This window comes from Colobus angolensis, unplaced genomic scaffold (assembly GCF_000951035.1).
Source record: "Colobus angolensis palliatus isolate OR3802 unplaced genomic scaffold, Cang.pa_1.0 Scaffold10, whole genome shotgun sequence".
In the NCBI taxonomy this organism is placed as follows: Eukaryota; Metazoa; Chordata; class Mammalia; order Primates; family Cercopithecidae; genus Colobus; species Colobus angolensis.
Genome location: NW_012110919.1, coordinates 21209340 through 21224766, shown reverse-complemented (window position 1 = coordinate 21224766; position 15427 = coordinate 21209340). Strand labels below are relative to the sequence as shown.

Genomic DNA, 15427 nt, shown 5'->3' with positions numbered 1-15427 from the left:
TTTTGAGATGGAGTCTCGCTCGCTCTGGCTGGAGTGCAATGGCGCGATCTTGGCTCACTGCAACCTCCGCCTCCCTGGTTCAAGCAATTCTCCCTGCCTCAGCCTCCTGAGTAGCTGGGATTACAGGTGCGCGCCACCACATCCAGCTAACTTTTATATTTGTTAGGAGAGACGGAGTTTCATCATGTTGGCCAGACTCACACCCCAAGTCTCTCATCTGGCTCTATCCTACTTCTCCTCCAGGTCTCAGCTCAAATATCACCTCTCCAGAGGTACTGCTCCCAAACCCCCACATCCGATCTCAGCTAGCAGGCTTCAGTCATCCTCCGTCACTACACTGTTTTAGTTTCTTCACATACTCATCAGTGTCTGAAATTGTCCCACCAATTTGTATTGCATTGTATCGGGTTCCCAACCAGAATGTCAGCTCCACAAGGGCAGGGATTTTGCTGTATCGTTCACTTTATTTTCAGTGCCCAGTGCAGTGCATGACACACAGTGGCTGTGGGCGGGTAGAGGGGTGCGGGGGGAAGGACAGCAAATGTTTATTCTGGAATGAATAAGAGGCTCTCGACAATGGTGTGTTAGATTTTTGTAAAAGTTGGGCATTGGGTTTAGGACATAAGTATCTAGGTGGGTTGTGGCTGAGATGACTTGTGATTCAAGGTGTGAGAAGCTGGACCCTGGGCTGTTGGAGAGACATGAGGTTTGGGAAACAAGTGCCCAGTCAGGTTGTGGTTGAATTGGTATAAACTGGGCTGGCTCCAACTGTTACCGGTAGAAGGTGTCCAGGTACTTGGCATCTTGGATGAAACGCACACACGAAGCAAGGAAAGCAAAAGCCAGGATTTATTGAGAATGAAAATTCACCCCACAGTGTGGGAACCGGCTTGAATGTAGAGGCTCAAGAGCCCCGCTTACAGAATTTTCTGGGGTTTCAATATTCTAGAGGCTTCCCATTGATTACTTGGTGAATATTCTGTGTAAATGAAGAGAATGAAGTGAAGTTAGAGTTATTTACTCAGAATGTGCCCTATTGCAAATGGAGAGGATGTTACTTGGTGTGTGATCTATGTAAAGGGAGAGGATGAATGTGAAGTTACAAAGTATAAATGGAGAGGATGTTTCTTGGAGTGTGTGGTCTGTGTAAATGGAGAGGATGAATGTGAAGTTACAAAGTGTAAAGGGCGTGAATGGCGAGGATGAAATGAAGTTGCAAAGCCATTCACATTCCTGTCATTGCTGAGGTGCTTTCATTTGATTTAGGTCTACAAGTCAGCGATCGGCCTTATATTCCCTGCCTCCAGGCCCTATTCTTCTGCCTCACAAAAGGTAACATCAGACTGTTGAGGGCAGACTGGACCCCAGATTTCAGGAAATAGGAGTCGTCCAGCAGGGCAGTGGCTGAGTTAGGTTGTGACTTCAGCAGTGTTTAACAGGTGTAAAGTCATTGAAGACGAAGAATCAAGCAATCGAGCGTCCCCGTCGGTTGTAGCGAAAGAGAACCGTGACCAACAGGAGAGCAGTGTCCACCCAGGTCACTTGCGGTTATTGGGGGACAATTTTGGGGGAAACGGGGGTCCTGGGGAGCGTTGGCTGGGTGGGGCTGTAACCCGAGCTGGTGGGCGGGTTGTGAGCTGTGACCTGGCCCGAGCCGATCCGCCAGGGTTGGGGGGTGCCAAACCGGGGACAGCAGGAGGCACACCTGGCGAAGACTCAACTGGGAGCGGCTCACTCGGGCCCTCCCAGACCCACGAACCTGCGCGCCTCCTCTGCGTCCCGCCCCCGGCCGGCCCCTCGGCCAATGGCGGCGGGGAGACCTCGGCGGCGGGCGCGGATTGGGAGCTGGCGAGCGGGGGCGGGGCGGCGCGCCTGGCAGTTTAGGCGCTCCGCCGCCCGGCAGCGCTGAGCGCTTGGGTACCAGGGCGCGGTGCGGGCGGAAGTGGTGACGCTGGCGTCCCCGGAGCCTGCGGCGGGCGGCTGTGACGGCCCCGGCGCTGACGGCGGCGGCCCGCGGGGCGGCGTGGACGCCCGCGGCGCCGGCTGGGGCATCACCGCGGGCCTCGACCCCGAAATGGCGCTGCTAGCCGAACACCTGCTGAAACCGCTGCCCGCGGACAAGCAGATCGAGACCGGGCCCTTCCTCGAGGCGGTGTCCCACCTGCCACCCTTCTTCGGTGAGCCGGAATGGAGGGGGGAGGCGGCCGCAGTCCCACACGCACCCGAATCCTTCGCTTTAGCATCCCCTAAACATCTCTGCCCTAGACATCCCCAAGTCCTGTTTCCCCAGGCACCCAAGATCCTCTTTACCTCCACTCAACCTAAAGTCTCCCTTTCCCGGACCACTCCCAAGTCCTCTCCCCTCTAAACATGTCACATCCTCCCTGCCCTCTCCAAATCCTCCCTCTCCCTAGACGCCTCACAGTCCTCCATATCCCCCAAATGCCCCCTGATCATCCGTCCCCCCAACACCCCTTACTCTTCCATCTCCCCTAGGCGTTCTCTAATCCACCATCTCCCCCAAAGACTCCTGCCCCTTCTTCCCCAAAGTGCTTCCTTCATCCCTGGCGCTTTCTGATGACTCTCAACTCCCTCACCTTACAATGAATTCCCCCATTTCATAAGCCTTCTCTTTAAACGCTTCCAGCCTCTCCCTCATGGGACTTAAGAACCCTTCCTTCTTCCCGCAGAATTCCCTCATTCCAGATCAAAGACTCCCGTCTCCCCCTCCAAGGGTAGGAAGCCTGGTGAGGCGGGGACAGGAAGGGTGTTTTGAAGGTGGAGTTGCAAAACTCCAGGGCCTCTTTCTAGGGGAAACCACCTTAAGTTTTTCCTCCTTTTAGGATGGGGGTGAGGGTTGTCGAGGAAGCTGTTTTGTGAGGTGACATCAGACATACAGAGCTTGGCACCAATTGCTCCCTCAGTTTAGACTCTACAAGAGGAAGCCCCTCCCCTGTATGTCGTGCTGAAGTTCCTGGAGGCATTGGGAAGGCGGTCCACTTTCAGATCCTCTTCTCCCACTCCCTCAGCCTAGCCCAGCCCAGCCCAGCCAAGGCCCGGGATGGAAAATGGGAACCAGAAACCAGCACCACTGCCCCTGCCCTTTGCCTTTTGGGTCCCAGGTAAAGGGTGCAACCTGAACCTCTATTCTCCTCCTTCATGTGGGCTCTGTCCTGGCCTGCTGGTTCACTTGGTGGCCTTGCAGGAAGATACCAGCCCCCAGGGGCAAAGTCCAGCTGAAACTCACAGACCTTAAGGCAGTCTGACTTAGTGGGCAATGAAGCTTGTTGGGGGTGGTAGTTCCCACAATGTGTTGAGCTCTGGGATGGTTGTGGTTACCTGGAGTCTATAGTTCCCCTCCTTCACCTCTTGAGCCTCAGTGTCCCCAGCTGTGAAATGGGGATGCTAAGCTCCTAGGCCAGCTGTGAGGAGTAGATGAGATGGTGTGTGTAAAGCACCGAGGCCATAAGTGCCAAATAGGTCTTTGCTGTAGGGGGTGTGGTTATGAGTTCCTGAATCCAGTTTTGGTTCCTTGCTAGAGTGATTAATCAGTGTTTAAGGGAGTGCAAATTGTCTGGTGTGTATGATTCCAGACCTGGGTAAGCAATCTGAGATCAAGGGCTTGGTCTTTTACATCCACTCAGTGTCCCCAGTGCCCAGAACAGTGCCTGGCACATAGCAGACGCTCAGTCAATACTGCTGAATGCACAAAACTTTCTTATTATCAGTGTTACAGTCTTGAGATAATACTGACTGTCCAGGCAGGGACTTGGGAGCGAACCGGCCCTAGCATTGAAAAGTTGTTTAATTTTGTGACTGAGTTGTTGTTGTTGTTTTTTGCTTGCTTGTTTCCTCTTTGGTTCCAGGAATAGTTATAAGTCAGAGCCAGTGTGCCCTGGACAGGGATTCAGAATCCATTTAAGTCAGTGGTTCTCAACTGAGGGCAGTTTTGCCCCTCAGGGGACATCTGACAATGCCTGGAGGCATTTTTGTCACAACTGTGTTGGGGGATGGGACACGAGGTGTCTTGTGGGTAGAGGCCAGGGAGCTGCTCAGCATCCTACAGTGCACAGGACAGTCCTGCCACAACAAAGAATGATCTAGCCCCAAACATCAGCAGTGTCAAAGGTGGAGAAACCCCAGGTTAAACTCTGTGGCTTTTTCTTCCCTTATTTTCAGTGAGGTTGCACATCCATTCTGTATTGGGGGTATCATCATTTGATGAAATTATCTGGCTGGTTTTGGAGAAAAGAGGGAAGTGGCAAGCCAGAGCCAGCAGTCATCTGGTGCCGGGGCTAAAGAGCATCTCCTCCTCCCTTTCCTTGGTCTCAAAGGACCCTTGTCTTTGTTGCAATCCCTGTGCTGTGGGTGTCACATCTATTGACAGAAGTACCATTTACACAGAAGCCTCAGTGGGGTTGGTCCACAATGGGTTAACCACCACAGGGCCCTCTGCCCACCAGAGCTATTTACTGTTCACCAGAGAGGCTAATTCTTAGGACTCTAAAGAAAAAAAAAAAAAGTGATAATTCATTTGAACCATTATTCTCTTCTGTGGGGGGAGTAGAATTGCTCCTGAGGGTTGAAGACTTAAGCTTTAGGAGGATTCTTCCACGAGTGACTTTTCTGTGGGACATCTGATTGAGATCATTTGTCGGCTGTGATGCAGGGGCTTTTTTTAGATCTTGGGAGCATCTAGTCACCTGGATGATCTGGGTGGTGTGTGTGTCTCTTGAATGGAGCTGCTCTGGGGTGAGGGACACCAGGAGTCTGAAACACCTTGCAGTGACAGTTTCCTCCAAGTCAGCGATTTTTCACCATGGCACTGCCAACATTGGGACCAGATCATTCTTTGTGGTGGTGGGGCTGTCCTGTGCATTGTAAGATGTTGAGCAGCATCCCTGGCCTCTACCTACCAGATGCCAGTGGCACCCCCTCCCCAAAAATATCCCCAGGGAAGCAAAATCACCTCTGAGAACCATAGCTCTAGATATAAATATGACTAAGAGCCAAAAGCTCTGTTTAAAAAAAGTATTTAATTCTTCAAGGAAGATCTGTCAATTGGAGGAAAACTGAGCAAATACAAATGATACATAAAAATCTCCCTGTCACTCACTGAGCACTTATTATGTGCTAAGTACTCTTTGTAGATTAGTTCACTTAATTGTCTGACAACATTTGAGGTGGAGTTTTAAAGAAAGAATCTCTGCTGGGATTTCAGAATATTTTCCTTCTACATTTACATATTTACATCCATCTTTTTTTTTTTTAGACTGAGTCTCACTCTGTCGCCCAGGCTGGAGTGCAGTGGCGTGATCTTGGCTCACTGCAAGCTCCACCTCCCGGGTTCACGCCATTCTCCTGCCTCAGCCTCCCGAGTAGCTGGGACTACAGGCGCCTTGCCACCACGCCCAGTTAATTTTTTTGTATTTTTAGTAGAGACGGGGTTTCACTGTGTTAGCCAGGATGGTCTGGATCTTGTGACCTCGGGATCCGCCCGCCTTGGCCTCCTAAAGTGCTGGGATTACAGGCATGAGCCACCGCGCCCGACCCTTTACATCCATTTTTTTGGGGAAAAAAAAGTATGGGCTGGTACGGTGGCTCACGCCTGTAATCCCAGCACTTTGGGAGGCTGAGGTGGGCGAATCTCTTGAGGTCAGGAGTTTGAGACCGGCATGGGCAACATGGTGAAACCCTGTCTCTACCAGAAGTACAGAAAATTAGCCGGGTGTTGAGGTGCACACCTGTAGTTCCAGCTACATGGGAGGCTGAGGTGGGAAGATCACTTGAGCTTGGGATGCCGAAGTTGCAGTGAGCTGAGATTGTGCCACTACACTCCAGCATGGGTGACAGAGCAAGACCCTGTCTCAAAAAAAAAAAAAAAAACTACATAAAGCCTAATTATCACTTATTACTGGTTGACAGAGTGAGACCCTGTCTCAAATAAATAAACAAATAAATAAATAAACAAAATAAACAAGTATAACCTGCTTTTTTCTGCCCAACAATATAGCATGACCATCTTTTTATGTCAATCCTCTGTCTCTCCTTTTCTTTCCTCCTTTTCCTTCCTTCCTCTTCCTTTCCTTTCTTTCCTTTTTTTAAAATTTTTTTATTTTATTTTTTTTCTTTCCTTCTTTCTTTTCTTCCTTTCTTTCTTCCCCCCTTCTTTCCTTCCTTCCTTCCTTCCTTTCCTTCCTTCCTTCCTTTTCTTTCTTTCTTTCTTTTTCTTTCTTTCTTTTCTTTTCTTTTCCTTCTTTCTTTCTTTCTTTCTTTCTTTCTTTCTTTCTTTCTTTCTTTCTTTCTTCTCTTTCTTCCTTTCTTTCCTTTCTTTTCTTTCTTTTCCTTGCTTTCCTTTGTCACCCAGGCTAGAGTAGTGCAGTGATGTGAACTCCTGAGCTCAAGCAATCTTCCCACTTCAGCTTCCTGAGCAGCTAGAACTACAGGCATGTGCCACCATGCTTAGCTAATTTTTTTAATTTTTATTTTTGTAGAGACAGGGGTCTTGTTATGTTGCCCAGGCTGGAGTGCAGTGGCATGATCTCGACTCACAGCAACTTCCACCTCCTGGGTTCAAGTGATCCTCATGCCTCGGCCTCCCAAGTACCTGGGATTATAGGCGCATGACTCTATGCCCAGCTAATTTCTATATTTTTAGTAGAGATGGGATTTTACCACTTTGGCCATACTGTTCTTGAACTCCTGGCCTCAAGTGATCCGTCCATCTCAGCCTCCCAAAGTGCTGGGATTACAGGCATGAGCCACTGCACCTGGCCAATTGTATTGTTTCAATGTGGTATAATTTATTAAACCAATCCCCTACTGCTGGACATTCACATTGCTTCTTATGTCAGGCTCTGGCAGACAGTGCTGCAGTGAACATCCTTGTATACACTTCTGTGTACACTCCTTTGGTTATTTCTCATTTTTGGAAGTGACACTGCAGAGCTGAAGAGTGCTTTAACCTGTTAGAGTAGCCACATTTCTTAAAGCTTTGTTAGGTGTTGTTTGTGACAGCATTAGTTGGGCTTGCTTCAGTGTGCGTTGGCAGTGGGCCAGCCTCCTGCCTGCTTGGCTTAGAGCATCCATATCTTGGGCCTGCCCTTCCTCCTTATCTCCAATTGGAATCTCCCAAGTTGTACAGGTTTTACTACATCCACTTAGAGGCCAGCCCTTTGTTTATCTTCTCGCCGTACCTTGACCCAGTAATCAGATCTTTCCTGACCGATCAGTTTGCAAGACTGACTTCTGGGAGGGCTCCTTCTCATTTTGAAGGTCAATTTTGTGGCTGTTCTAAAGCATTAACAATGGGAGGGCAGGGGCATGGAGACTTAGGTAACATCTAGTTCTTGATACTCCCTGTCTAGAAACCTGTGTGGTTCCCTATCATCCCAGCGTGGAACCTGTGCTTCAGCCTTTGTGAATGGTTTCCAACCCCACACGTGGCACTATTGTCATACTCTAGCCGCCAGAGCTTCCCCACATTAGCTCCTCTGCCTGGTGGACCACTCTGCTCTTCAGCCCACCTCCCTCCTTTTGCCTGTCTAGGTTCTACTAATCCTTAAGGAGTCATCTTATCCAGAACATCTCTCCTGACTCTCTTAGACGCCCATAGACCCTATCATATTCTGTGAATTTGAGTTATTTCAGTGCATCGCACTCGGTGCTAGTACTATTCGCTGAATGACTGCTTTTCATTCCATTCTCATTCTTCTGGGTTCTTGTTGAAGATGCTGGGCCCTTCTCTCTTTTTCCAAATTAAAATACATGACTAGGCCAGGCACAGTGGCTCATGCCTGTAATCCCAGCACTTTGGGAGGCTGAGGCAGGTGGATCACCTGAGGTTGGGAGTTGGAAACCAGCCTGGCCAACATGGAGAAACCCCATCTCTACTAAAAATACAAAAAAAATTGACCAGGCATGGTAGCATGCACCTGTAATCCCAACTACTTGGGAGGCTGAGGCAGAAGAATCCCTTGAACCTGGAAGGTGAAGGTTGCAGTGAGCTGAGATTGCACCACTGCACTCCAGCCTGGGCAACAGAGTGAGACTCCGTCTCAAAATAAATAAACTAAACTAAACTAAAATAAGATACATGACTAAATTAAAATACATAACCCCCTTCATAGCCTGTATTTGTGGCAGACATCATCAATCAATCATGATGCTGTTTTCCCCTTTGAGCCTAAACACAGCCTCGGCATCTTTCTTAACACAGCCACTCCAGGTCAGTTAGAGTGGTGCGTGAGATGATACCTGTTTGCTCTCACTGTTTAGGGAGAGACTAGAGATGGAAGAGCTGAAGGTCATGATTTCCACCTCTCAGTTCCTGAGATCCAAATTCTGGGGTTGATTTTTCTTCATGCCTCTTACCTTAATTAAACGGATGTCTGTGGAATCTGGCCTTCTGGGTATCTGGCACTCATTAAATAGTCCTAGAGTGAACCCAGAAAGAGTGGTTTTCCATCACTTTTGGTTCAGTGCTTGTTCCATTTTGGGGAAGTGGAGCAGTAACAGCCTAGAATCAGAGATTTATCTTGTTTTACAGCCAAAGAAACTGAGGCCAGAGAGGTTAGGTGACTTGCTCAGGGTCACACAGCCAGTGAGTGACCAGTAAAGCCAGACTAGAACTCAAGCCTCTGGACTCCTTATGTGGTGCTCTTGCTGTCATGCCTGCTGTCCTGGCTTTCTCTCTTGTAAAGGAGAGGACCCCCAGTGGAGCCAGCCTGGTTAGGTACTTGAGGAAATCCAGTGGTTCTGCTGGCACCATGATGACTTGTCCACATGACAGGTGGCATGGGTGCCACAGACCAGACATGCAGGTTTGCTCTGAGGTGTGTAATGCTTAAACAGCCTGCCAAGCTGGTCTGTAACTCCTATTTGAATGTAAATTAGAAAATGACTGGGGTGTTGAAATCATCTTGTGGGAAAAGCCCCAAACAAGTTGGCTGGTTGTGTGTGTGTGTGTGTGTGTGTGTGTGTGTGTGTGTGTGTGTGTTTTGTTTAAGAGACAAGGTCTTGCTCTATCGCCCAGACTGCCGTGCAGTGGGGTGATCACAGCTCACTGCAGCCTCCAGCTCCTAGGCTCAAGTGATCCCCCTGCCTCAGCCTCCTGAGTCGTTAGGATTATAGGCGTGTGCCACGGCGCTCAACTCTTGCTTTTTTTTTTTTTTTGAGACAGAGTCTTGCTCTATTGCCCAGGCTGGAGTGCAGTGGCATGATCTCAGCTCATTGCAACCTCTGCCTCTTGGGTTCAAGTGATTCTCCTGGCTCAGCCTCCCCGGTAGCTGGTATTACAGATGCACACCACCATGCCCAGCTAATTTCTTGTATTTTCACTAGAGATGGGGTTTCACTATGCTGGCCGGGCTGGTCTTGAACGCCTGACCTCATGTTCCGCCCACGTCAGCCTCCCAAAATGCTGAGATTACAGGCGTGAGCCACCGCGCCCGGCCTCAGCTCTGGCTTTTCCTTCATCTGGGACATCAGGCTAACTGGGAACCAGCCCCACCTGAAGCCCTTGATCTGTGAGTTAGAAGCTCCCCCACTGCAACAAGCATCCTCTGAGATTTGGGACCACCTACCACAGCCTTGCAACGTTTTCTGCTTTGTTTTATTTATTTATTTATTTATTTATTTATTTATTTTTTGAGATGGAGTCTCGCTCTGTCGCCCAAACTGGAGTGCAGTGGCCGGATCTCAGCTCACTGCAAGCTCCGCCTCCCGGGTTTACGCCATTCTCCTGCCTCAGCCTCCCGAGTAGCTGGGACTACAGGCGCCCGCCACCTCGCCCGGCTAGTTTTTTGTATTTTTTAGTAGAGACGGGGTTTCACCGTGTTAGCCAGGATGGTCTCGATTTCCTGACCTTGTGATCCGCCCATCTCGGCCTCCCAAAGTGCTGGGATTACAGGCTTGAGCCACCGCGCCCGGCCTTTTTTTTTTTTTTTAGTAGAGATGGGGTTTCACTGTGTTAGCCAGGATGGTCTCGATTTCCTGACCTTGTGATCCGCCCATCTCGGCCTCCCAAAGTGCTGGGATTACAGGCTTGAGCCACCGTGCCCGGCCTTTTTTTTTTTTTTTAGTAGAGATGGGGTTTCACTGTGTTAGCCAGGATGGTCTCGATTTCCTGACCTTGTGATCCGCCCATCTCGGCCTCCCAAAGTGCTGGGATTACAGGCTTGAGCCACCGCGCCCGGCCTCTGCTTTGTTTTAAATTTAAAGTTAATGCTAATACCTGTTTATTTTTTGGTTTTGTATAGAGCGGGGGTGTCCAATCTTTTGGATTCCCAGGGCCACACTGGAAGAATTGTCTTGGGCCACACATAAAATACACTTAACGCTAACGATAGCTGACGAGCTAAAAGAAAAACAAACAAACTTAAATCTCATAATGTTTTAAGAAAGTTTCTGAATTTGTGTTGGGCCACATTCAAAGCGGTCCTGGGCCACATGCAGTCTGCGGTCTGCAGTCTGCAGGTTGGACAAGCTTGGTGTAGAATATCCCAAGAAAAACAAGAAACTGTATTAAACCTCCTAATAAGCCGGTGAGTTACCATTTGGATTGACTGTTGAGAGCTGGATTCTAGAGGAATGGGATTTCGGTTGTGTGCCTGGGATAGACCCTGAGAAGATGAAACAAATAATGTCTTGTTGGAGGAAGAACCCAGATAGACACTTTCTGCAATGGCTGTTACAATTTTGAAACTGCTGGCAGACTTCGGAGATACATTTGTAAGCAGTAAGTGAGGCTTTCTTGGCCTTCAGGAGCACCTGATGTGTGCTAGTGCCATGCTGGCGGGGCCCACTCTTGATCCCACCTGGCCAGAGAACCATCTGGAAGGAGGGCTGTTGAGGGCCCCGTTGTGTTTTTCTGTCCATGTGCGTAACAGCCCATGAGTTGGCTGTTTTTGAGGCTCAGAGGAGAGAAGTCACTTTGAGTCTGATTCTCTTCCTCTGACATCCATGCCCTGAACACCGTGTATAGACGAGTGGAAGGAAACATGGAGATTGGCATCTGGCTGAGCCAGCCTGAGCTTGAGAGGCCCTGAGGTGGCTTCTTTTTGGCAGCTCCGTTTCCCACCAGCTGTGTGGCAAAAGGCCCACTTCCTAAAGGTCTAGGGCTGTCCGTCCTACCTGTGGAAAGATGTGGTGGCTCCGGGCGGGAGCACCAAAATCAATGCCTGACTTGGTGAATGACTGCTAGGGCACAGAGCCAGCTGCATGGCTGCTTAAGTCTGACAGTTGCTCCAGCAGCCTCCTTTATAATGTCCAAAGGCCAGAGTACATACAGACCAGTGGCACCCACCCAGCCTGTCCTGGGATGGTGGTGATTAGATCTTTGTGTTCAGAAAAATCTGGCCCTTGAGGTCAGAGCCTGAAGTCTGGCCTCTCTGCTGCCAGAAGGAAGAGACAGGATCGAGTAGGAGGGGAGAGACTACAGTTGCTTGCTAACTCATCTAGCCCCTCCTCTGCTGCACAGGGATGCTTGGAGGGATAGCCCTCCACTGTGAATCCCTTGGGGCAGAAGTCAGGCCCTCCCAGGACCCACCAATGGGCTTCTGCATCATGGGCGCCCAGCCTATATCCACCTGAAAAGGAATGGGAGGAATTAGTGGCACAGGGCTTTATAAAATATAATGTATGACCGTGATCATAGCTAGCGTCATCTCTATTTTGACTGGCTCCCAGGATCAAGCATTGAATTAGACAGTAACTCATTTCTAATCCTCATGATGAACTTAGGAGGAATTTGGCACCATTTTCCCGAAGAGGAAACCGTGTTCAGAGAGATGTCCACAGGACTTTGCAGCAGGTCTAGCACTGTAACAGGGGAGACCAGCACCACATCAGGAAACAGGAAGATGTTGGAAATCCTTTCTAGGGCAGAAAGGGAAATGATAGGAAGTTCCCGGCTGGCATGACAGTGTGATTATTTCAATGAGCTTCTTAGAATGGAAATATTGGGGCCGGGCATAGTGGCTCATGCCTGTAATCCCAGCACTTTGGGAGGCCAAGGCAGGCAGATCATGAGGTCAGGAGTTTGAGACCGGCCTGGCCAACATTGTGAAACCCTGTCTCTACTAAAAATACAAAAAAAAAAATTAGCCGGGTGTGATGGCACAAGCCTGTAATCCCAGCTACTCGGAAGGCTGAGGCAGGAGAATCGCTTGACCCAGGAGGCGGAGGTTGCAGTGAGCCGAGATCACGCCACTGTACCTAGCCTGGGACAGAGCAAGACTCTGTCTCAGGAAAAAAAAAAAAAAAAAAGAAGAAGAATGGAAATGTTGGGTCCTAGTCTTGGGTTTCATTGTTTCAGTAAAAACCTGTCAGAATGAATGTTAACTCCTTTTGTTACATACTTACCGTAGTACTTGTATGGAGGCCTTGTTTGTGGTTCTTGTTAGAGCGTTAACTGTATCTGAGCTTTTCAAAGTCATTGCAGTGGATCAGCCCTCTCCAGGGCCTTCTAGAAGCCTCTGCTTTCCACCCTGGCAGTTAGGCAGTCGACTCACACTTCCCTGTGTTCAGAAATGATTCATGTTCTGCCTTGCTGTTCCTCCAAGTTCCTTACTTCACTCCCTTCTGAGTTCTCTGTCTTAACGGTCTGGAATACATTTGAAGTCATTATTTTTTGATGGGGAGATTTCTGCAAATTTTACCCCTAACAATAAATCAATGAGTCAATAATTCTTTTTCTCCCTCCTGCCTGCCTTCCTCTCCTTCTGTTTTGATTTCTTAATCATTGGAATAACTGTTTTCTAGATTTTTCTCTTTAAAGAAAAGCTTTGTCTGTTGGGAAAGGTGATGATGATATAGTTTATAATAATAAGCATAAATGATAATACCTTCTTTTTCTTTTCTTTTTCTTTTTCTTTTTTTGACATGGAGTCTTGCTCTGTTGCCAAGGCTGGAGTGCAGTGGCGTGATCTCGGCTCACTGCAACCTCCACCCTCCCCCCAGGTTCAAGCAATTCTCTTACCTCAGCCTCCTAAGTAGCTGGAATTATAGGCGCACACCACCACACCCAGTTAATTTTTGTATTTTTAGTAGAGATGGGATTTCACCATGTTGGCCAGGCTGGTCTTGAACTCTTGACCTCAGGTGATTTGTCTGCCCCGGCCTCCCAAAGTGCTGGGATTACAGGCATGAGCCACCGTGCCCAGCCTAATACCTTCTTTTTCACTGAGCACTTACTAGGTACCAGAAACTGTGCTTAGGCCTTTATTTATACAACTTTATTTAAGCGTCACAGCAACGCTTTGAAGAAAAGTCCATTATGAGCCTCATTTTTAAAATGAGGAAACTTTCTGGGTGCAGTGGCTCACGCCTGTAACCCCAGCACTTTGGGAGGCCCAGGCAGGCAGATCTCTTGAGGTCAGGAGTTTGAGACCAACCTGGCCAACATGGCAAAACCTTGTCTCTACTAAAAATACAAAAATTAGCAGGCATGGTGGCAGGCGCCTCTAATCCTTGCTGCTTGGGAGGCTGAGGCAGGAGAATGGCGTGAACCTGGGAGGCGGAGGTTGCAGTGAGCCAAGATCACACTATTGCACTCCAGCCTGGGTGAGAGAGTGAGAGTCTCAAAAAAAAAAAAAAGGACAAATAATTTTCCCAGCTGAATGTGGTGGCTCATGCCTGTAATCCCAACACTTTGGGAGGCCGAGGCAGGCAGATCATGAGGTCAGGAGATCGAGACCATCCTGGCCAACATGGTAAAACCCTGTCTCTACTAAAATACAAAAAAAAAAAAAATTAGCTGGGCGTGGTAGTGAGTACCTATAGTCTCAGCTGCTCAGGAGGCTGAGGCTGGGGAATCGCTTGAACCTGGGAGGTGGAGGTTGCAGTGAGCCGAGATCTCACCACTGCACTCTAGCCTGGCAATAGAACAAGACTCCATCTCCAAAATAAAAATAAAAAAAGGATTTTCCCAACTGCATCATTCTTCAACACTGTTTTTTCCTGAACAGGGGGCAATTATGGGACAAATAGTTGGCATGTCATGAGGGTAAGTTTGTCTTTTTTCTTTTTTTTTTTTTGAAGTAGTCTCGCTCTGTCGCCCAGGCTGGAGTGCAGTGGCGCAATCAATCTCGGCTCTCTACAATCTCCACCTCCTGGGTTCAAGTGATTCTCCTGCCTCAGCCTCCTGAGTAGCTTGGATTACAGATGCCCACCACCATCCATCCCTAGCTAATTTTTTTTTGGTTTTTAGTAGAGATGGGTTTATACTATGTTGGCCAGGCTGGTTTTGAACTCCTGGCCTCAAGTGATCCACCTGCCTTGGCCTCCCAAAGTGCTGGGATTACAGGCATAAGCCACTGTGCCTGGCCCGGGGATGAAGTCTTTAAAGCAGTATTTTGAATTGTTTTGTAAACATTCTTTCCTCTTCAGATAGTAGACTCAGAGTAGGAACCCGTTTTAGGAATGTAGGTAATCTCAAGGCTCATATCCTTAAAAATAGGCCTTATTGTAAACTGAGCCATGACAACCCACACCCCCAGATTAATAAATGATTCATCTCCATCAGCTGTAATTTGAGTGTCTTCCATTATAATCCTTGTAACCTGGGACCTATAAAGTTAATCTGCCTCATATGTTTAACAACTGAACTTTATTATTCAGCTATGAAAAAAACATTGAATTTACAATAAAGCCTCCCCACACCAGGCTTGTAGCATCGCGACATCTGCATCCTGTTCTTCCTTTCTGGAAATAACTGTTTATGAATTGGGTTAGGTGTGTTCTGTCCTGAATCACACAGGCTGAAAGTGAAGCAAGCTGTGCATATTAAAGAGTGCTTTTTTGTTCCTGAACATTGTTCCTGAGATGAAATGAGAGGGTGGGCCAGGGCAGGGCAATTTGGTCACCTCATTACTCAACATCAGGAACATCCCGTGTCGTAAGAGATGGCTGTTTGAAGAGGCAGCTTGGATGGAAATTTCCAGATATATGCTGTGGTCTTGCTAAGAGCATAACGACCAGTACTGTTCAACTCTCTTGAGGCCAGAAAAAGAGGAAATGAGGTTGGGCGCAGTGGCTCCTGCCTATAATCCCAGTGCTTTGGGAGGCCAAGGTGGGAGGATCACTTGTGGCCAGGAGTTCAAGACCAGCCTGGGCAACAAAGTGAGACCCCATCTCTACAAAAAATTAAAAACAAAAAATTACCTGGACGTGGTGACATGTGTCTGTAGTCTCAGCTACTCCAGAGGCTGAGGCTGGAGGATCACTTGAGCCTGGGAGGTCAAAGCTGCAGTGAGGCCGGGCGCAGTGGCTCACGCCTGTAATCCCAGCACTTTGGGAGGCTGAGGTGGGTGGATCACCAGGTCAGGAGATCGAGACCATCCTGGCTAACATGGTGAAACCCCATCTCTACTAAAAATACAAAAAATTAGCTGGGCGTGGTGGCGGGCACCTGTAGTCCCAGCTACTC

The 15427-nt window shown here is 48.6% G+C and overlaps 1 protein-coding gene across 2 annotated transcripts in view; it reads left to right on the top strand.

Annotated features, from left to right (window-relative positions):
* The first annotated feature begins 1938 nt into the window (after positions 1 to 1938).
* Positions 1939 to 15427, top strand: part of GLTP (glycolipid transfer protein) — a 29647-nt gene continuing 16158 nt past the window's right edge. Inside the window, exon 1 of one of the 2 annotated variants that reach the window (XM_011936199.1) lies at positions 1939 to 2177. In XM_011936199.1, coding sequence (XP_011791589.1) covers positions 2075 to 2177 — 103 coding nt within the window. In that variant the 5' untranslated portion in view covers positions 1939 to 2074. The remainder of the gene's footprint in view (positions 2178 to 15427) is intronic. The other variant, XM_011936209.1, reaches the window with a different exon arrangement.